At 29.4% G+C, this 24,668-nt stretch overlaps 1 protein-coding gene across 1 annotated transcript in view; it reads right to left on the bottom strand.

Moving 5' to 3' along the window:
* Positions 1 to 818: 818 nt before the first annotated feature.
* The window catches only part of LOC111641525 (zinc finger protein rotund-like), an 87,543-nt gene continuing 63,693 nt past the window's right edge, over positions 819 to 24,668 (bottom strand). Inside the window, exons 5-9 of the mRNA XM_023387697.1 lie at positions 10,974 to 11,196; positions 8,872 to 9,056; positions 8,009 to 8,141; positions 2,881 to 3,048; positions 819 to 2,233 (exon numbers count right to left, since the gene is read on the bottom strand). Of these exons, the coding sequence (XP_023243465.1) occupies positions 1,980 to 2,233; positions 2,881 to 3,048; positions 8,009 to 8,141; positions 8,872 to 9,056; positions 10,974 to 11,196 (963 nt within the window). The 3' untranslated portion in view covers positions 819 to 1,979. The remainder of the gene's footprint in view (positions 2,234 to 2,880; positions 3,049 to 8,008; positions 8,142 to 8,871; positions 9,057 to 10,973; positions 11,197 to 24,668) is intronic.

Below are 24,668 nucleotides of genomic sequence, written 5' to 3'. Positions count from 1 at the left end.
TAATAATAATAATAGATAAAGTTTTGTTTTTTTGATTTTATTGTTTCTTTTATCATAAAAATGCCAAGTAAAACGATAAGTGTAAATTGTTTAGGGGAATTCAAACAAGAAATATATAAAAATAGATTTCCTTTGCCCCTTAGTACAAACCTTTCCCCAATCATCGAATTGTCTTCCTTTATTTTATTTTTTTATTATTTTTTGGACATTGCCCAGCGGCATCCTCTTGGGCACCGCGTTAATAGAAAAAAATCACAGCATTCCTATAATGTACATACATCTACAATCTTAAATCTTTCTCCGTTTTATTTCATACATATCACAATATCAGAGATGATAATAATTGTTTTTTTTATTATTATTATTATTTCAAATCCTTATTTTCTCTCTTTTATTTATTTATTTTAATCTTTCCCCAGGTCAATTAATAAAACCTGTTTGACAGTAACTAGATATAATTTGTCTATCGTGTATAATGCGCGGAAATACACCAGTTTATGAATTATTTTTATTATGATTTTTCCTTTATTGCACGAATAAAAAAAAAAGGAAGAAGAAGAAGGAAATATGTAGGACACGTAAAATAACTAACTAAAATAATGGCTAAGCCAGAAAATACTGTTCGGATTAATTAACTGTAGATTTTAAAATTCTTTCTTTGGCATGGTGTGCGTTCAATATATTACTATCACTTAGTAAAAGTTTTAAAAATCACAGAGTTTAAACGAGGGCATCTCGTTATATTTTAGTTTGGTTTCTTTTTTTTTTTTTTTTATATTTATTAAAAAAGAAACAAACAAGNGTATATATATAGGCCTATATGTATGTATGTCTTTCTTTTTAACAGTATAAACTGACTTATATAAGAAGTATTAAGATGGAATGTGTTATTCTAAGGCTACAGATGCACATACAAACAAACAAATGAAGATTATTATTGTTTGTACACAAGTGATTGCCGTCTCATTTGATTTAGTAATAAAATTTTTTCCTTTATCTGAAGGGGATGTTTTTTGTTTTTTTTATTTAATTATTTATAACAAAATTCGGAAAAATTTGCTTAGCACGCATGCAATAATTGAGATCAATATATATATATATATATATATATAAATGCGCTAGTTATAATAATAAATATATATAAAAGCTAAGAAGAAACAAAAGGATTTGTTTCACTCTTATATACTCTAAAATTAATTGCAGAATTAAAATAATAATAATAATATTTTACCAGAGAAAAATAGTTGATTTTTTTTTAATTAGTGTTTTCTTTTTTTTTCAAAGATATCACAAATATATAAATAACTTTGCACTAAAAAATAATTGTAAAAGCAATAATTTAAAATATTAAACAAAATAGGAACTTGTTTTCTATAGCATCTAGGCAGAAAAATAAAATATTCAAGCTATATACAATTGATGGAGTATTTAGTTTTTTGAGTTTTTTTAAGTATATTTTTTTGGTTTTTTTGATGATAAAATGAGAAATTTGATCTAAAAAATTATTATTAGTTTGTATGTATATATATATATAATTTTTTTTGTTTGGTTTTTTTGGTTTGAAAGACAAAAAGCAGTAGTTTGTTATTGTTATAACTGGAATGGTAACGATTCGAATCACAACCGAAACAAGAAGAAAAGCTTTTAGAACTGAAGCTGCCATCGAAAAATTTTTTTAGAGTGCTGTTGGTTGTCGGTTATTTGATAAGACCATACATACACTTAAACAAAATTCCCTTTTTTTTTGTGGAAAAATTCGCTTTTCCAACCGATGTGCATTTCAAGGTACAAGTATTCTATGATTAACATTTTTTTTTTTTTTTTAACAAACAGAACTATCTGACTAATGAACAAATTTTTCAGTATCACAGAAATGAAGGATAATTCTTCAGATATTTTTTTTTTTGCAAACTAGTCCTCTTATCTAGAATAACTAGTTATCTTTCTTTTAAAGTATCATTCGAACCCAAAAATCCCCATTATTGAGGATGTTGTTGGGATGTTAAAACTAGTGGATGACCAGGACAGATGGAGTGACTGTCGAGGGCTGTTCTGCCAGTTTCCATGTTTCCGTTACTCCTACTCATAACAATTCCAGAACCAGAAGGCGTGGCAGGTATGGTACAAGTTGCTTCTTTTTCTCGTCTTTCCGCAGCAGCTCTGCTAAGAACGTACTGTGCTGCAAATTGGTGCTTTGGATCCATTCTCATATGCTCCATGTGATGGAGCAAACCTGAAAGTAGTATTCTTACTTTATATCTAATTTTTTTTTACTATGAGAAAAATCAATCATTAACAAGAATAAATTTCGAGTGTAATTCAAAATTTTGTTTCTTCTAAAAATCATTAAAATTTAATGTCTAAACACGTGAAATTACGCTTGTAAATATAGAATGAATGCTTGAAATTTTAGATTTAACTTGGTGTTTCCAAAAAAGCCGTGGAGCCACCAGTGACCGAGCGAATAAAGCCACGGGTTCGCAGCTTACCAACGTGGAGATTCCCGTATTTTCTTCGTCAGCTTCTCAAAGAAAGTCCTCCCGGGTGGTACCCCTCCTTGATTGTTCGTGTGTCGCGTTGCCTTATCCCATTAAACCAACCCAAGATAGTCTTTTTCGAGTTTAAAGTCTAATATTAAAGGCTAAATATTATCAAAATTTACTGTATTATCTTCAAATGCGAACATTTAAATTAGTGTATACTGAACGAACATTATTTATCAGTCACGTCAAAGTATCGGAGAGAATTTTCAAGCGGTTCTCTTGAATATAGAGATTTGTATATTTCTAGATATATCTACTATTTGTATGTATCCGTGATTGTAGAAACCGCTGATAAAGAGGTGTTAACATTTGATGATAATTTATTAAATCTACTTACCAGTTTCGTGGGTAAAGACACTTTGGCATACAGTACAGGGCCACATTCTTAGGGATGAAGTGACAGAAGCTGCCTCTGGATGGCTTGTGATGTGTTTTCGGAGAGAACCTTCGTTAACATATGTCTTCCCACATACTGGACAAGGATGGTTCGTGGTTCTTCTTTTATCTGGAATTTCAGAGAAATGTAGGATTAAATAAATTACCAGCAAACGGTAACGGTTCGACTTTTATCAAGAGAATATCCTAAGATCTCACCATTTATTTCTTAATGTCATTTAACATAAAGTGATAATGAAATAAAATTAACCCATCAGAGATATATCTTGTTTCAATTGGTCTTCAATGACATCATTCATTGTTTGTTGTTTCTTTTCAATAAGATAAGTGACATATTATTGTCATTTGTCTCACTGAAAAATGATTCAGGAGAAGTTACAACTTTCCTTTTGACTAGAAGACAGATTTTCTTTTCAATAGCATTGATTTGTTCAAATTGGTATTAATTTTTGGCCATTCTTTTGTAGAAATTTGGCTGATTTTCAAAAGGATTTTAACCTTGACACTGTCCTCAAATGATGCCAGAATTTTTGTAGAAACTAGGTTATTCTTTTCAATTCTTCAACTAAAAGTAATCATTTATTATGAAAAATGCAGTGAATTCTTCAGCAAAGAGTCATTTTATTTTCTGAAGAAATTCCTATTCATTGCACAATCGTTTGTTAACATTACTTCTTTCTTTTTTTTTAAACAGATGACATTAAACTATTATGTAAGTATAAAGACATGAACAGTTTCAATATAAAGCTATAGACTGAATATGATTGATGCCATTTTCTTGTTCAAGAACTTTAGTAAATGTTTAACTATAGGCCTATAAACGTTGTTAAAACAATAAATATTAATTTTTTTTAATTAAATAAAGATAAAAATTAATTTTTATCTCTGTAAATTCATATTTTTCATCGTTAAAAAATACGCAAATTTGGAACGAATGAGAGCCTTTTTTAATCGATATTTTCCTTTAAAATAACGTAAAAATATATCCGAAATTTGTAAATAATTTTAACCATCGAAAATCATTAAAAACTTTAACAAATATTCATAATTTCTGGCTGTAAAATAGTTTTTTTAGACATGATTTTACTGACATTTCTAAGCGTAAAATTAAAATTTGAGAAAAGAGATGTCGGAAAATAAAGGACCCAAAAAGCATATTCTGTTATCAAGAATATTATGAAACATATGAACATAATGTTTTTTTTTTTTATAAACTTAGAATAATTTCTATTACAAACATAAATATAATTCTTACAATCTACACGTGTAAGTGTGGGTGCGTGGACGTGTTCAAACCCTTTGAGAAAATGTGTTTTGTGTGATAAAAATCAACTAAAAAATAATTTTTAAAAAACAAGAAAAAAAAGACATGCCTTTTGAGTCCTTTTCCAAAAATTATTAAAAAAATTAAAATAAAAATTAATTAAAAACAATTATTTGTATAAACATTCAGGATAAAATTTTTCAATCAAATTCTGCAATTAAAGATTAAGTTAAACAAGACAAAACACACAAAAAAAGTAGTTTCTATGAGCTACTTCCAAACGTTGTGAATTCTTTTGAAATGGGACTCAAAAGGTGAAATTGTTCCCTCGTCCATCAAAGGGTTTGATGTATATATTTTTTGATATAGGAAAAAAATCCCATCCTTTTTAGTTATTCTTTTATTAAGAGTTAAATTCTACAAAAAACCACATGTTCAATCTGATCCACATCATGAGTCATTTTCATTGCTTACACTCGATAATAGGAAATATTTGCCAATAACATTAAACTCAGCTAACAATTCCATAAATTAAATCTCTTTTTTTTAAATTTTAATTGCAGAGAATCGATATACAAAGAATTTTCAATAAAATGAGCTCGATAAAATATCTTTTTTTTAAACTCTGCAATAAAAAATACACATTTAAAGAAAAACAGAAATATACTTTGGTCTATTATATATAATATATTTTGGAAATAATAAAAAATTCCTTTTTATGATATATATATATATATTTTTTTATTATTTTGCATTATTGATCATCGACATGTTTGCAACGCGTTGTCAATCACAACGTTTATAATGCATTAGTGCCTAAAGTATTGATGCCCTAAGAAAATCTGTTTAATAAAAGGAAGGCCTGGACACTAAACTAAATAAAAAGGACCACGATATTGTTAAAAAACCGAGCCAAAGAATAGAAAGATCAAATTTTCTTTTTTGTATATATTAAAATGATAACACGAGAAAATAGACCCAAAATGGCGAACTTCAAAGAGTTTTCTTAGAACATCAGCACTTTACGTGCACCGTTTTCGGTTGGAATAACACTGATGATCACTATCATATATACTTTTTTTTTTCTTTAATATCGTTTAACATGCAAGAATGATCTTCAATCCAACATTTACTTGTCCATTCCTAAACCATTTTCTGTACAACAACCACGCATTGAGTGATTTTAAATCAATGCTATCACAGAACCAATAGCTTTTAAGCCATACAAGATACTTTTATTATAGTCACCAAAGTGACTCCAAAACAGCACACAAACTAGCCTTTTCTTCCTCAATCATCCTCATTATCGTATTATTAAAGTTTTATTTATTATTATTTTTTTTTACTTTTTTTTAGATTTTTTTGAAGCAAATTGTAATTTGTTTTACTATCAATAAAACTACATTTAATGAGAAATAGATAGAGAGAAAGAGAGATTCTAATTATGACAATTATAAAAATCTCTTCTAGTATTTTGTTATTGAGAAAAATGATCAAATGAAAATGATACGATTTGAGCATATATTGATTCTTTTTTTACTATGTACAGTACAGAATTTGAGGTATTTTTTCTTATTTTCTTTTTATTCAAAAAATTCATTCATCGCTAAATTCTTTAAACAATGCTGCCTGAGTTTATCAGGTATCTGGATATTTTTTTTTTATATCAGGAACTATATCTTTGTGAATTTTAAAGGAACGTTTCCATATATATATATATACTTTTTTTTAGTTCATTTCGGCAATAAAAAAACTAAAATTGCGTTTTTTAAGCGTATACATCGGAAAATGAATATATATTTTTGTAATTTTTTTCCATTCTTTCATAATCTACTTACCTAATTATGTATTTCTAGTAAACAAACAAAAAGTTAATTACCCAATTAAATTGAAAAAAAAAACAAATAATAATTTTTCATATAAAAATTGCTAAATTAAAATAAAAATAAAGTTTTTTTCTTTATTCTTTTTCTTCTAAATAAATTATAATAACATCGGGGATGGATTTTTTTCTTTGCGCTTTTAATAAAATAAAATAAAATAAAATAATAGTAATAATAATAATAATGATAATAATAATAGTAATAATAATAAGAAACTTAAAAAATTAAAATTAAAATTAAGAAAAAAAAATTCATTTTTAAACCTTAAAAATGTGGAGCTAAATCTGAATTTTGAGCTATTTTATTTATTTATTTATTTATTTAATTATGTAATTTTTGAGGTAGACAATAATTTAATAAGAAAAAAATACAGTAACCCCGATCTTAAATTTACTGGCGTGAAAAATTGTTGTTATTATTATTGTTGTTGTTGTTGTTGTTGTTGTTGTTGTTGCATACGATAGGAACTTGACTATGATTATTTACAGTACAGTTAATTGTATATAATCATCATACATGTTTTTCTACATGTTATTACAATATTTCTTTGAGCAGAACATGTTACCATCTGAGCAAAACATGGGTGAATATATATATATTATATATATATAATATATATCGGAAGAGGTGCACATGAATTATTCAGTAATTGAAAATAAGTAAAGAGTATGGTGCAATGAGGTATTTACAGAATATGTATTTATATACATGTATATATTTATGTATAAATATATACATATATACGTAAAGTGTGGTAAGCACATAATTCGATAATGGTGCAATGTTTTTAAATGAGCAATAATCGACCTTTATGAGTCCCATTTCAAAGAATACAGTAATGCATAGTATATGAAACAGTCGTGATTAATGTATCTTGCCACCGGGAAGACGAACCCAAATCCATGGTCACTTAATGACTCCCAAAATTTACTTCTAGAGCACTCCGAATCATATAGAAGTGCTTTGAATTGCACTCAGAAGCAAAAAATCTTCCGATCCAAAAATCCAATGGGTATATTAATAATTCGGACTTGTATTGACCTTATTTTTAAGGACTGGTTCCAATATTTTAAACGTATGGATACAGATTCACGTGTTGGCAGGAAGAAATAAGGCCAAATCTCATAAAGGCATTTCTTTTAAAAATTCGTGTCGTGTGTTGGCTTTACCAATTTATTTAATTATTTCTTTTTTATTTATATATATATGTATATATATATATATATATATTTTACCGAACGATATAAAATGTACATACATTATCATGTCGAACATGTAACAACAAATGAACGTAACGCAACGAGAACTAGTAATACATGCTTTGGAGACAAAATGGTTACACTATCAGAACTAAAAAATGACTTTTTACAAGCGTGAATATGTGTGTTCATTATGTGATGTGTCGTCGTGCTGCACATTTGTACACGTGTGCAAATTAAAGTGTCTTTCCCGTGTGCATTAAATGAGTGACAGGAAGTATTGCTAATGTGGAAATGTACAAAGGGCAGGCTTTACCTATAAGCTAAGAAATGAATGTTGAGCCCGAGAAGCTAGCGGATGATGGGGATAATGATGATTCTGACCGTGTCCACCCGGATGAGCGGCCAAAGAATGGGGTCCCGCGGCCCCGACAACGGGTGGAACCATGAAATGGCCCATACCCATGCCCATAGTGGACATGAGACTTCCCGCATTCCCACTTAGAGCGCTAGCGTATGAGGAATGCAAAGGTGCGGTTAGAGATACTGCGTTTGAGGTAGATATGATGGATGTTCGTGAAGCTGGCGACGAAGCCTGAGGCGAGGAGGGAGAAGGAGAATGGATCGGAGTGACCATGGAAGTGGCGTTGCTGGTGGTGGAAATGCCAATAGTGGACGTCGAGTTGATGCGGGCACGATTAGAACGGGCACGTTTTCTCTTACTTGGTGTCCCCGATGCATTCGGATCCTTATGTGTCGATCGCATGTGTTCCATCAAAGCCTCTCCATTCAGGCAGATTTTGTGACATACAGGACAGGACTGTGAGTTTGCTCCTCCAATCAATGCTGCGTGTTGCTGAAATTCAAAAGAATATCAATTAGCATTCGTTTCCAAACATAAATCCCCAATTACAATGAATCATTTAAATTTGTTAAAAACTTAATGAATATTTATAATTGTTAGGAATTAAATTATACAGCAAGGCCTATATGAATGACATTATTAAAACTATAATTCTAACAAAATTTAAACTCTTTGTAGTCATATTATCTACTCTTCTTTCACTTTTGTCAGTCTTTAAAATTATTAAAGACAAATATTATTGAAGAAAAACATAATTTAATGCATGAATTTTCTAACTGAAACTCCATAAATCTATAATGGAACATTTTTCGTGTAGTTTACTATTATTTCCTAATTTGATAATGCTATTCCTATTACAGTTTATGCAATGCCATATGTTAACCGAAATTTAACAAGAATAGTAAGATTATATATATTCAGCGCTCCAAATTATCAATGTCAACCGCACCAAATTCAGCATAATTCAACAATGTTACCGTACGTAAAGGTCATCCGCAAACCGCACAAACTCCATACACCTCAACTGAAAGCACATCTCTATAAAAGAAATCATTGAATTCATGACCTTAATGGCAAACAATATGCAAGGAAGAGGTTTTTTTTTCCTACTCGATAAAAGAACAAATGTTAAAAAAAAAAACAAGAAGAAGGAACTAGAAGCAGGCTGTTGGATAAATGGATGAAAGTTGCGATCAAGAAGCCAGAGCGATATTCTACTCACCTTAGACCGATGAGTTCTGAGACTGCTTTCAGATGCAAATCCCTTTCCACAAATATTGCAATGGAAAGGTCGGTTCTTGGCACGTTCCATTTGGCTGTCGTGATTGCGAAGATGTTGCTGAAGATTTGAAAGTTGAATAAATGCTCGACCGCAATCCGGCAGGTGACATTTGTAGGGTCTTTCACCTATTTTAAAAAATATATATATATATATATAAAATACAAAATTAATAAATAAAAGGATCGATTATAAACATAATTTCTTATTTAATAATAATAATAATAAATTTAAAAATTTTCTTGATTCATATTTCTTCCAGAAGATGGCGCTAATATGTCAGCAAGGCCGCACAAAAGAGAGTAGAAAATGTCACATTTTTGTGTTACGGTTTATGAGGGACTGACAAAAATTCGTGCAAAAATTAAACATATTCATAAAGGCGAGAATCTTTAAAGAGAATGAAAAATTTCCTTCATTGTATTGAGTTCATTTGCATAATATAAAAATTGAAAAAAGTGTTCTCATATCGGTACGCCGGAATTTAAAAATATATATACACATACATATACATATACATAAAAAAAAAAAAAGCTATAGAGTCGTTAATTTCTCTATTTCGCCGGTTGTTCATTACTAAGACAAGGTTTTTAATTAAATCGCATCTTTCCCGAAACTCTCGATGACGTGCGCGTCACGTGATCGATCGGGGGAGGAGGAATAAAAACACCCCTCTGACGTCAGCGGCGAGTTTTATTCGATAAGAGAACGGAATTTTGTAGGAACCTTACACAAATAATTGATACCGAAATTAAAATCATGCTTCGTTTATATAATTCCAATCAGATAGAAGTGGTTGTCGATTATAAAAGAGACTCTCTGCTTCTAAAAAACGGAGGGGAAAAAAAAAAGAAAAAGTAGGAGCCACCCCAATGCCTCTTTCGCTATGCGTTCGGTCATTCATCATATTCGACTGTCATGTCTCCTCTTTTATTCTTTCTTAGCAAAAAGTAAAAAGATCTCGAGAGTCGAACCTCTACTTCCTTATTGGCAGGATGCCATTTGGTCTATTTAGTGATTGGATACGGCTCTGTCGCCAACCCAGGAAAAAAAAAAAAAGAAAATAACTAGAAAAATCAAAAAATATACATAAAAAATTCGGAAGAATATCAAGACACAAAACAGGATTTCTCCAAGTTTTTCTTTGATTTAAGAATGGTAACGAAGGCGCGAAAATTTGTATAGTTTTAATGAATTCCACTTCTTTTATATCAGTTGATGGTTCGAGTTTTCAAGGATGTCTTGTTGTCGTGTTTTTATTTTTCGAATTTATTTACTTATTTATTTCGAATTTTGGCCTGGAAATAAATATAACTCACGCTCTATAAACTAAACTTATTTAAATGCATTATAATTACTTTAAAAAAAAGAAATAAAATTAAAAAAAAAAAAGTATATAGAAAGAGGGGATGCAATAAAGTTTGAAGTAGATGGTCATCGCTAATGGTTATTGATTATTAAGTCTGTTTTTATGTGTACGTACATGTAAAATGTCTTCGTATTGGGTTGATGGTTCGATAATTTATAATATAGGCTATTAAAGTGTGTTATTGTTCATTTGTAAGAATCCATGAGGGCGGGATAAAAAGGGCATTTGTGTTGCATTTCTTTGTATATTCTGAAGACTTTACACGGCAATTTCGGGTCGTTATTTGCTTAAAATCGAAGCAGAAACGTGATTTTGATTAAAGCTATTTCTCAATCGGTGGATCGCGAACTATATTTCTCAGTTATGTCAAGATTTTCTAACACGCTGAAAGAAGATGCCAAGTAAAAGAATGTTGAAAAATGACGTTCTGAAGTATTATGGTGGGATAGAAGAATTAAAATTCCGATAAAATGTAGTATGATATATGTTTACAAAGATAAAAATATGAATTTAGAAAGGTTAAAAATAAATTTTAAGGAGAGTTTTAATGGAAACGCATCCCTCTTTTTTCTGAGATTTTCCAGACAATTTATTAAAAATCTATTAATAGAAACGAATGAGGATTAGTAGGATTTGGTAATGAAAAGAGGTCTAGGAATGTAAATAATCTACTCACCTGTATGAAGCCTTGTGTGCTGTTGAACATGTGACAATTGCTTAAATCGTCGATCGCAATATGAACATTTGTACGGTTTCTCTCCTGTGTGGATTCGGATGTGTTGAGTAAGCTGATGGTTAGAAGAAAAAGACTTCAGACATTGTTGACATTGATGCGGTTTCAGATCTCCGCGATGAACTTCACGAGCGTGATGCTGCATGGCCGACTTATGCATGAAAATCTGTAAAACAAATACGAAACGTCAAACTTCATCTATTTTATGATAAAAATAGTTCGTTGGTCGAAGTACAAAACCCGTTTCGATCACTCGACAAAGGTCTTTACGAGAATATTTATAATTATTGGACGTAGTAAAAGGAAAGAAAGGGAAGAAAAACTTAACATTTTTTGACGTCCGGCATCAAATAGCAGTTTGTGTGTAGTTTATCAATGGAATATCCCAAGTGTTAGTACGAATCTTAAACGTCTTCCATCTTAAACGTCAAACTCAATCAGAAAGTAGATTTATGTTCTTTGTGAGTGCGGCTGTATTTTTTTAATGAGTATGCAAAATTCTTCCATTTAAGAAAGTACGAGCTGTTGGAATCAATTTAGAGTGAAAAACGTTGAGTTTTGTTTTCTGGAAAAGTTTGTTTTCTAAAGAAACAAAATGTCGATACAAAGATAAACAAGGACGACTGAAAATGTTCGATACTATCTCATATTATGCCTATTCTATTATTTATAAAAAGGAATCCAAGCAGATAAAAATCCAGCATTTCTTTATGTATTTTGAAGGGTCTAGGGACTTTACACAACATTTTCTGCAGCGTTATTTGCTTAAAATTGATATAAAAACACTTATATAAAACCAATATAAAGCATTCTCCTAAGTCCTCGTCTCAATTTCAATACTTAAATTCGTGCAGTTTTTTAATTAGAAATCTTATATACAAGGCCTAAATGTTAAATATATTTTAATTACATTATAGAAAACATCATTTTAAACCAAAATTTCTTCGGTTATTTAATGTTCTTTTGCCTTTTATGATGTTTTTGCTTCTATTATCGATGACTAAAAGTATCGAGCGAACTGCACTTGGCGACTGAGAAATATAAAAAAGTTATAGAGCTTCATTAATGATAATTTATCGGAATAATTCTACAGTTTGGATGATTTCGAATGCAAAAAAAACCGAGAAAATAAAAAGGAAAGTTTATCCAAAAAGCAATAAACTTAATAACAATAACTCTCTCTTTTTTTTGAATGAGATAAAAAGTACTTGAAGAGAAATTTATAAATTTTAGATAAAATAGAAATTTGTTAGGATTATAACATCGTAGGCCTAAATTTGTAGGTAATTTAATTTGTAAAATACGGCTTAAACAATGATGAATAGAGAGCAGAGTAGTCGGAATGTTAAGTCTATTTGTTAATGTGCCAAAAAAGTAGTATGACCGTTTTTATCTCAATCCATAAATATGAAATACTCGACTAAGAATCTTCTTGAATTCCAAACTGTTGTTTAGCCGAAACTGCAGAAATAAATTGAAATTTTAAACGAGGAATGCTTCATTATAATCATTGTTTCCACAAAAAAAAGAAGTTAAAAATAACATTAAATTCTCAAACAAATTGTGTAAAACAGATGCTTACAAATTAGCCAAGTAGTTAATGTATCATTTTAAAGATTTAGGCTAGCTTTAAACATTATAGGCTACAATCTTGTAACTAATCTCATCTCTTCCACGATAATTTATAGAGATGAGATTATTTAGAACTCTCTTCATAACACCCATACTACACCTAGGCTATAAAGGCCTTGTAGATAGATCTCTTCCTTCCTTTATGATGCAGAAACTCATGAAAGATGAAGGCCTATGCCATTGATTTGCTTCATAAACACCTTAAAAATTTAAATATGTATGTTCTTAATTAAAATCTGTATACTTATTTATCCTATATATTCAACTTAAAAATAGTGATTTAATAGGAATTTATTGTAAAAACTGTATAAAAATAAGAAAAAGATATGTGAAATATAATTATTCTGATGATATAAATTTATAATATATAATTAAAAGTTTTTTAAATGTTATTTTTATAATTAAGGCCTTAGGATTTTACCTTCCAGGCTTATAGTTTAGGAGTATCTGTCTTACAGGATAATTTTAGATGCATTATAAAAGGTTAATTGTATACAAATTTCAATTACGAACATCCGCAAATTAAAATTACACAGATGTTAGGTAAGAACGAGTAACAACTATGCATTAATTGGATTCTATCGTTTAGGCCTCCATCTAAGTTACACCAATTTCTGCCTAGTAAATGAAGGAACAAATTACACAGAATATAATTGTAGGCCTTTGTATCGATGAATTTTAAGGCATTCGACTGTCATGTCTCCTCTTTTATTCTTTCTTAGCAAAAAGTAAAAAGATCTCGAGAGTCGAACCTCTACTTCCTTATTGGCAGGATGCCATTTGGTCTATTTAGTGATTGGATACGGCTCTGTCGCCAACCCAGGAAAAAAAAAAAAAGAAAATAANTATTTTAAAGTCAGGCCATACACTATATTTTTTTAGTGATTTAAAATTATCTTTGAATTAATCTTACACAAGATATGGCCTAATTCTATCCTTTATAAGCTTTTATTTATATTTATTTTGTCTCCTATGATGGCTTAATGAGTGCCATAGAAATATAATAAAAGATATGTAATTTAATCTATTTAAATTCAAATTTTTGGAAATAATTCTAAATTTATGATCTTAAGTCTTTCAATCTTGTTCAGTACCTACTTAGACTTCTAAGATAATCTTATGAGAAGGCATAGAAAGTGGCCTTAGAAAATACGTAATAGGAGAATATAATTAAATCATTTAAATTTAAATTTATTTAGAAAAAGTTCTAAACTTGTGATCTTAAACCTTCCAATAATTTTAAACTCTTATTCTGTATCTATTTTGTCTTCTAAGGCAGTTCTGAGAATGTTATAGAAAGCCTTCTAAGGTTCAAAAATTATTATAAAATGTATTAGAAAGCACATAATTAAATTTTAATTTAAAAAACATAATTCTAAACCTAATGATCCACTTAAATCTTCTAATAAATCTTTGAAAATGCCTTGCATTTATCTGTATTTTTACAAAGTTATACATAAAGTGCCTTCAAGGTACTGTACAGTACACTCAATAGCAAAAATCTATGCTTTTAGTAATTAAAAAATAAAATTTTAAGAATTAAATATGTTCTATTTAATATTTGCTAATTATAACTTTAATTATATATTATATACATTTTTTTCTGATAATTTAGAACAGCACATTTTAACATACATAATGGCCTAATATAGTTTATGAGAGAAACTTTTAAATAAAGTTCACAAATATATATTTTATTTAATAATAATTAGGCCTATTCAAATTGTAAATCCATAAAGGAAACTGTATGTTTAATTATCAACAATTACTAGTGTAAAACATTTGCTAATCTGAAAATAGTAACTACTTTGCTTTATCTAGAGCAAAATTTAAATTTATATCACTACTAAATTATAAATTATACAAATTAAAATCATTTTCTAGAAATCTAAACTTAAATTTTTCTTGAATGTTTCTTCAAAATTTTGTATTTTATTAATTTAAAACAACATTCCCTATAGTGATCCAAATATATAAACTCAGCAACTGAAAATAATTTTTTATGTAATTTAGATCTTTTATTGATCTAAATGTAATAATTTAAAGCAGTTATATTTAATAATATAACAATTTTATTCTAAAACATTTTCTAATAAGTCTAAGTGCAGTTTAAAATATAAAAATTAGACCTTTTATGCAATGTTAATCAAACAAAATGAGCCTTTTACTCTTTCTATTAATATAAATTTTGTATAAGTTTTGATTTTAATAATGCAAAATTTTATGCTATATTAATTTAAAAATGTATTATTAATTACACCTTTCATGATTTAAATCAGAGGCTTGTAATTATTTACAATTGCATTTTATGAACTTTTCTATTATCTAAACCCGAATAACTCAATAAATTAATTTTTTTTCCATATTTAAATCTATTCTGAAATATAAATTTAACGTTTAAATCATCTAAAAATATATTTTTCCTTCCAATTTATTCAAATTTGAGCCTTTTATAAACATTTATATTGATAACTCTCCAGTATAAGCAGTTTATAACATGAAAATATTCTAAACCGAGAAACATTTAAGTAAAATAAGAATTTATAATTATTTCTCGACTTAACTCCTCGTATAATATTTATAAATAAAGATATCTCTGTGCATCTTTAAATTACCAAATGCAATCACTCAAGCGAAAAGTTAGACCCAAAATGGCCTCCGATTCAACATTTATACATGGAGACTACAAAGTTAAGAGTCAAGTATAAGATCCTATTTCAGATTCATGGAGGCCTACACCTTCTACATTATAAAACCATATACTTCAGTCAGATTTACTATCAAAACTTTCAGAGAAAAAGATTTATTTTCGAAACGCATAAACGATTCTTTATGAACATCGGGTCGACTAATCTTTAAAGATTGTCGGGCCTGATAAATGATCTTTAAAGATGGCCACAAAAAATAAATATTATATATAGAATTCCTCCAACTTAAAATATCTTAGTTTTAGATTTTAAAAAATCTTTTAAAAATTTAATAAATTTATTTTAAAAAATCGTTGTGTTTAGTCGAAGCCGTGTGTTAAAAGTTGAAGCAGATTAAGGTAAAAAGATTGAAGAATAATCTATTAAAGGCCTCATATATATTTATAAAATAATATTTTATGTGAGAAAAATAAATTTATAAAAGATTATATCCAATAAAGTAGCTATAAAAGATAAATATTCGATCATTTGTCGACATTCGATGTGTCAAAATATGAAAAGAGAAGCAAGTCCGATTCCCACTGAAAAAAATAATAAATTTGGCTCTTGTAAAATTGCATTGAAGTCAAATATTCTTTATTGTAATATTATTAAAATGTCACGGCAATATAAAATAGTTTTATTCGCGAATATTTAGCACTTTAACACTATTCCATCTGCTTTTTTTCTTCTTACAAGATCCCATATTTCTACACCTTCCGTTGGAATGATTTATAGCTCTTCAACGTGATAGCAAATTTTCTAATCGTTTTTTTTTTTTTTTATAAATTTCTAGATTAAATAAAATGAAAAAGAAGTTTTTCCAAAATTTAGTATCCTTTTTTTTAAAAATTCTTTAAAGAATTTTGGACTTGAAGTTTATTTCCGTTTAATTTTCTAAAGTAAGTTTAGTTGTAGTTGAAGATGTGTGAACAGAATAGTTTTGCAACTGGAGAACTGAAGGGATGCGAACATAGTTTATATGAGAAAAGACTTAAGAAAGTTTAGAAATAGATCTAAGTAAACATAAAATTTAAAAACATATATATTTTTAAAAATTTTATTGAAACTTTTTCGTTTCTTGATAGGTAAATTCATTTTATATAGCAAAACTTGCTTGGAAATCATACTTAGACCTTAATAATCATATATTAGGGAGTTTAAATATATTTTTTTCATGTGTGATTTCTCAATTTTCTTGTGTGGTAAGCCTATATTATATAAGATAATTAAACTGTCTAGAGATATAGATAAGAAGACAACGCCTAACATTCGTTCCCATCACTATAAGCAGTTATAGACTATAAATAATTAAAAGTGTGAAAGATAATGATTCTTCGAGTCGATTTTTCTGTAAGTATAAATTTTTTCTAGCTTCCTTGAAGACTTAAGAGAGTTAGAAAAGTTTCGTTTATAGACCCATTGTTATCACGAAATGCTTAAGGCCATATGGATATCAAATTATAGTCTTTTCTATTGTTTTGTTTTAAAGAATTCTTTCACTTTCGTATTGAAAATTTCTCGTTTGTCTGTTTATTATTTTCTAATTTAGAACATCTTTTACATTTTATTTCCTAGAAAATTTTTTCGGATTATTCCCCTTAGAAAATTGTTAAATGATGATGATATTTTCGTCTTAAAATACTTAATTAAATGGTTTAAATTTTAATGTTGTTTTTAGAATTATTATTTATCTGGAACCTTTCTTAAATTGTTTCTTAGATAGATTTGTTCAGACCATTTATAGAAAAATAAACAAATCAATAATCTAAAGTTTGTTCAGGGAGGAGAAAAAAAAGCGCAAATGACTAGAATTCTATGAGAAAATTGGTCTTATGTGGGTCTAACTGAATCTATTCTTTTGATATTTTCTCCCCTTTCTTATGGCCTATAGATATGTATGAATATTTTTAATGAATAAAAGTTAAATAACATTCTATAAAACATCATAAATATAAATTTTTTATATATATAATGATCCTAAATTCGTAAAAAAACAGCATTAAAATTTATATACCTGGAGGACTCACATAGAGCTATTTTAATGCGAAAGATAAAAATTTGTTTTTAAAATACTGTTTATAAAATGAATTTATTAATTTAAATCTTTCTAAACTGTTTATTCTGAAATTTACTGTTGGAATTTAGAATTTATCCTAGAAACTGTTTCCTTTAAGAAATTATTAAGGATTTCATACAATGTAAATCTTTAAATTTCATTAGGCCACACTTGTTTCTGCTTAATTTTCACTTTATGAGATAGATTTGCATTAAATATTTCATTTGAAAGTAGAGAAGTTTAGTTAAATTTTGGAAAATTTCAGATAAAATATTCCAAGTTTATCAAAGTTTCTATATCAGATATAATTAGGCCAAAGAAAATTTTAAGGCCTAATTTCGTTAAAATTGTTTCCTCTCGTTTCTGTGATAAAATAATAACTGAACAAATAATTTAATTTCATAAGTTTTTGAAAATTCTTCACAACAATAGTCTTTATCAGTCAACAGTTTTAATTTTAATAGAGTGGCATTACTCTAAAAGATTTAACAGCTACAAAAGTATGTTTATTTGTGGAAGCCTCAGGCTATTTTATACTAATTAAATAGGCCTAGGCAAGTCTCTGTGATTTTAATAAGAAAGAATAGATAATCAACCCACAGCAAATAAATTTCTGTTTTAGATATTTGCATAGAAATATTCGGATTCATAAACGAAAAGATTTCTGCATTATAATCTTTTCTGATAAATTGTTTTCCTATTTTCGAACGAAAGTAATGATAAAATATTATAAATTTGACAGGCCTTTTTGATTAAAATCAATAAGAAAGGCCGGACGAATTCATGCAGAAAAACTCAGGCCTTTCTGATTGATTTCAACAAGAAAGGCCTCTTAAAATGTTTCTTATTATGCTGCAAAATCGTCTAATTCTTGAAAAGTATAAGATCTTAAAGGATTTAGAGATCTTACTTTTAGAATCTTGACGATACAAGAAAATATAATAATTTTACGGATGAAAATATTGTGAAAATGACAACTTGAAGCACGCAATCCGAAGAATAAAATCCAAGCTACTGTTTAAAAAAAATAGATTAATAAATACTCTACCTTATCAAAAAATCTGGGGACTTCGGAATAAGTTTGCTTCTGCATTACGATGCTATCTGCAATGGAACTTGATTCTATACTAGACTTAATATCTGATGTTTTAGCTTACAAGGAGTAACGTTATGGCTAAATTAGCAGAAACACACGCGATGGTCTATTCTTCTAACAATTTTTTCTTTCTCTTTACACAAACTAAGTCTGATTGACAGCAAATTATTTACGGCTGGAAAATACAAATCCTTAAATTGTTGACATCTCGATACAGTTGACAAATATGTCCATTTTAAAAAGAATGATGACATACGAGATTCGTCTAAGAAAGGAAGAAAAATCATTGTTTATGTTCAGGACATCGGAAGGATGTGCACCAGTAACATTTGTCGGAGGGCGAACTAAACTACTCAATTATGAAAAATTATACAGGATTTTACGTGGGTGGAATATGTGGAAATAATCTATTTTTAGCCCAAATTATGGAGAAATCGAGGAAAGTAATGCAGGTGTGGATAGTATTTCTGCCATTATTAACCGGTTACTAATTAATTGAGTATCGATTACGCCTCGACCCGTTTAAGATCTTTTAGAATGAAACCAATTAAGGTTTTTATCTTAATGAGGAAAATTTTTTTTCAACCCTCCCTCAAAGCGGCAATATCATATTTGTTCCAAGTTGTATACTCTCATAAACAGTTCAACCTTTCACGATCCAGAATAAGAACCCTGGACTCTAACACATAATAAAGATTTGCGATTATTGCAACAATAGCCATTGTATCTAACATCAATAAATAATAAAATAATCGCATATTGTATATCGATCGCTCTCTGAAAGACCCGCATAGGTTATGATCTATAGTTTGGTGCATATCCGCCATATACAACAATCGTACTTTTATATTGTTTGCATGGAAACTATTTAACTTCTAGCCGTTCGAACATGTAATGGTAAAGATAAAAAAAAGGGCCAGAAGGGAAAAAAAACAACACACCCCACATTCTATATCTACCTATCTAATCAATGATACGCCACTCAGGCGCCCTGCAGAACACGCAAGAGATGACTGGCCACTTCTCTGGATTTCCAAGAAATGATATTAGGTTTAATAACCTTACTACAACGTCTGGAAATCATAGCCCGGGGTGGGTCAAAGTCAAAGAATCTGCTTGTTTGTCATTCTTGCTTCAGGTTGGTTGATGATGTCCCATTGATGTCGCATCGGGTGCTTCGAACTAAGTCGCCTTCTTCTTCTTGTGTGGCTTTACTCGTACCGCTTCACTATTATCTCAATCGTAAATGCTCTCTTTATCATCAAATTTCGTTTTGTAACTTTAGAAAAGTTAAATTCTAACTTTACTCGAATTTAAAGAAAAAAAAAAGAAAAAAAAAACTTTGATCCATGCGCTCTAATCAATTTTCTTCTTTGATATTTTTAGTAAATAACGGAATTAAATCTTTTTAGAGGATTTTCGAATGATAAAATAGCTTTAATCTCCTCTGTTAAAAAGTAAACGGTGTAAAAATAACGTGTTTAAATCCATTTTTCCGTTTTTTTTTCTCGTCTTTCGGTCACGCAATTAACGTCGGACGTCACGAACCCGATAACTCCATTTTGTGCCACCAGATGGCGAGATGGTCGAAGCTTTCCTTTGCACTCGGCACGCGGGATTACCGCGTGGCTCACGTGACACGGCCCCAGGCGAATGTAATTAAGGACATCAACCAATCGGAATGCGGCGAATCGATCACGTGCGTTTAGAGTTTATCCAACTTTGAAATTTGCAAACAATGGAGGTTCGATGCTTCATAAATAAAGTTTAGAAAAATCACGTTTAAGAATAATATTTAAAAATGTTTTTTTATTGATTTTTTTAAAGTCGAATTAAACTTTGAAACTGTCTAAGACTTTAACGTATATAAATTTAGGAATCATTTTAAATAATACGTTATTTATTATCGAAGACATTAAAACTTTATACCCGAGTTATAAAGTTGTGTACGGAATTTTCGACAAAAGTATCTTCAATGAGAGTTTACATTCAATGAATATTGTGCATGCATTAGTCTGAGCCATCTTCAGTGTAAATTAATCAATAGTGCACCCTATCATTCACGACAAAGAATAGCAGTCTCCCCTCTCCGCTCATCTCTAACGCTGACCCCTCTAACAATTTCATTATAACTCTATTCATTCAAAAGCTAGTCTATGCTCCTAGCAATCTGTATCGTTTTAAATACAGTTTTTACTCATTTAAACCATTTTTTTCTCCATTGCACTGAAGGCCAAACTAAATCTACTGATATTCCCCAGTTTAAATATAAGAAAAATCATCAAATACTTTCTATTTTTAGTACTTTTTCTCTCTCTTGTTCTTTTTTTTTTATTTCCAGTTGAAGATTTTCTATCCGACTAATATCGATTATTCAACAAATTGGAAGTTTGGCTGTCGACAAGTAAAACTTTCTGAAGCGAGATGTGGAAGAAGTTAGAAAAAGTGTCAGAAAGAAATCGAGAGCGATGAAAGTAAAGAAAAAAAAAAAAACACGAGAGATTGGGTTAATCCCAAATTGTACAAGGAGCATTGTACAATTGCTTTTCTGTTGTACATTAATTAACAGGTATAAGAAATAACAATACCTTAGTTAAGAAAGGGAGGGTAGGAAGAGAAGATAAAACATTTAATAAAGTTGAATTGGACACGAGATGTTGCCTTAACTAGAAAGACAGATCAAACTCGAGTAATGAGATGAAAGTTTGGCTATTGGACTCGGGTAATCCCAAATTGCCAAGTTGTGCCCTGTATGTATTGTGTCAATAAATTCCTTCACAATGAACCGGCCATCTTTTGTCTTTCTACAAATCAGTTTTGATCTACTTTTCTGCTTTGCATAAGTATTACAACACCGTAAAAGCGGCTTAAAAGCGTTAGAGATGCCCTTTATTCCCACAATCACATTAAAAATCAAAGTGGGGACTCGATATTTTGGATCGTATATTGCTCCAGTAAAGTCCTTCCACGTTGTATAAATGCTTCGAAGACATTAAAGCTTTCTTTAAACAGTAACAGGTGTAATTTGATTTTACACATTCTTATGAATTTTATTATTCTTATTTAAGTAAACTGATTCGTTGTTTATAATGTAGACTACACCACGCATTATGCTAACCCATAAATCTTAACCACGTGTATAACTTTTGACTGTTTGGATGCGGATAATTAAAATCTCCGAATTTATAAACCTTTACTTAAGCAATTAATTTCTCAAATTACTATAAAAAATAAATCAGAATCTCACGTAAAGAAAACTTACTAAAAATTTTCTCTACTTTTAAAAGAAGAATCCCGGCATTTAAGAGGGATTTTTCGGGTTTTTTGAAGATGTAAAATATTTAATGACTATCAGAAATTCATCTAACGAACAGTAAATGAGATTATTTAATCTATTTTTGTTACATTAAAGACATTTATCATTTTTAAATATAGATGATAGTTCACACATCTTCTTTTGAAAGAGAAACCTTGAAACGACTCTCATTAAGACAATGATAGAAAAGGCAAAGATCCAAAATTTAAAACACAATACTAACAATGACACTCTGATACCGAAGCCACATTAATGATAGCAGTGGAATGACAAATCGTGTCACATTAGGACACCTGCTACAAGCACCATTTGCTTCTCTTCTTTGAATATTCCCCCTCCAACTCGAACGCAATACGCTACTTCCTTTTGCTGATTTGAACTTATCGTCGCTTTTATAATAACTAGATCTTATTAAATATGGTAGAGAATACGAAAAAGAATAAAAATTCGTCTTAAAAAATTATCCGGGGGTTGAAAAAGGTAGGATAGAGTAACATCATTAGAGAGGTTAATTGCATTTTGGAAGCGGTCCAGCGCATAAGGAATCAAGAAATATATTTGTTTGTCTACATTTTTCGCATCTCATTAAAACTTAATCTTTCATGCAGTTTATTAGAAAAAAAAATATATGAATTTTTTCCGAACATCTACGTACGTTCTAATTAGTAATTGTACTTATACCAATTTTTTTAACCCCCTGAAAATTTCTTTTATTTTATTTATTCATTTTTTCTTAACTTCGTAGCGCGCACTTTTGTGTGGCGATTTGCACCGTTTGTGCTCCACTTTCCAGAATAAATCTCGACTTATACTATACAAAAATCCCACGAATACTTCCGTAAAACGTTTAACTCTTATACAATGGAGTAAAAATAAGATAAAATTAAAAAAAAAAAAAAGGTTGTTAGTAGCGAGTAAAAGCATAATAAATTACCAGGTATAAATACCTGATAAGGTCTGAACCATAGAGTGATGGTAAGATGAATTAAAAAGATTGAATTAGCCGAAAGGTAGATACAAACGAATGGTTCAAGTACGTTGTTTTTTAAAATATTTTTTACACGTTAAGCAATGGCGTAATTTAATGCCGTTTATTAACAAATATGACTTGACCTTGCGAACGTCTCTCATCTGTTAATATCCTAAATAGCATTCCCTTAAAAGACTAGACAGGACCGTGACGTCACAGCCATTGTTGTAAGTCTGGACGAGTTTTTAGATGGCATAAATGTTACGGAACCCTTTCAACCCTTCAAGAAAGGACCGTGGGAACGAAGAACCCTAACAGAAAGAGTAAAATATTTCCCAGCCTCCATTCTTTATTCATTCCTTGTACGTACGAAAATCGAAATTCACTCTCTCTCTCTCTCTCTCTCTCTAACTAAAGTATTGTACGTACTGTTTAACTAATTCAATGATTCAAGGCTTGTAATGAAAGGGTTGAAGGGACTAGGCGAGCATGCGCTACACATGACAAAAGATGGCTCCTCATCTGTTATTCCGCTAGCAGATTGGTAGAGGAAAGCCAAGTTGTGTGTGACTCATCTGCATTTTCATTAGGTCGACTGAAAAATGAACTGGATGATGCTACCAACAAACTATCAAGCCAAACCGTTTTCAGCATTTGTCATATTCACCTAACTGAATTTCTCATACTCCCGAACTCTATATAACACGATAACTTAAAGAATTATTATATTAATTTTTCTCCTTGGCACTTAGTAGGTTAATTTAAATAATTATTATTAATTTTTTTCTATGCCTTAACACCTTTAAAAAGGGGGGAGGATACGAGATCGTAGGAGGGGTGATTTAAAGAAAAAAAGCACGCTCAAGCATTGATACTGCACTAATCTTTTTTTCATTCTCTCTCTCTCTCTCTCTCTCCCCCTCTAGGAGTATCGTATTAATTATTAAATGTACTTAACAATTTTAAATTTTATAAAATTTTCGTGAACTTTTATTTAAAAAGGATTATTTTTGTTACTTTGTTAAGCCTTATTTAAATTTTCGAATAAAAAGAACGAACCAGAAGTGAGAAACATCAAAAAACACTAACAGAAAAAAAGAAAAAAGAATTCCTTTTAATCTCTATATAGTTTTTTCCCCTTTAAATTCATGTAAATTTTTCCGAAACTTGGGATTTTTAACAAACATTTATAATTTAATAAGACAGAAAAAGGCGAGGATGACAAACAAGCAGTACGAAATTTTTTCCCCTTTTTTCATTATTTCTTTACTTGGCCAATGTTACTTTTGTGAAGATTTAAGTGCGATAGAGGATTTTATTTTGTTTGAGCTAAATACCCCGTTTGTTAAAACTTCTCAAAATTACATCGTGAAAAAGTTACAAGTAGTATTATTGTCGTTCTCGGTGGATTTTTTAACTGATTTTTCTTTTATTTTTCAACACTTCTAGAATTGCAAATAAGGAAAATAATAAGAAAATAAAATTAAAAAAATAAAAAAAAGAGGGGGAAACTTTAACACGACGTGACTAAATTAAATATTGTATTAACCGAATTTCGGCACAAAGATATTTACTACATTCTCTTATTCCAGAACTTAATCTCTGTTTATATACGACACCTTTTTTCCCACCATTTTATTTTATTTTTAATTTCTATTTTTAAATATTTGTTTGCTTAATTAACCAATTTGTTTTTAAACTTACACAAACAAATATTTATTAAACAAATTGAAAGTAATATAGTTGTTACATTGTCTACCATTTTTTTTCCTCTCCCTCTAGTTGTGTGGCCTTCTGTGCTTCTAATTAAAAAGTATATAGATATATTTAATAAAAGTATCTATAATAAATATATATATATATATATACATACAAAAA

Source organism: Centruroides sculpturatus, unplaced genomic scaffold (assembly GCF_000671375.1).
Source record: "Centruroides sculpturatus isolate CEXI.00-Female unplaced genomic scaffold, Cexi_2.0 scaffold1580, whole genome shotgun sequence".
Lineage (NCBI taxonomy): Eukaryota > Metazoa > Arthropoda > Arachnida > Scorpiones > Buthidae > Centruroides > Centruroides sculpturatus.
Note: the sequence above shows the minus strand (reverse complement) of the source record. Positions and strands in the feature narration are given on the sequence as shown.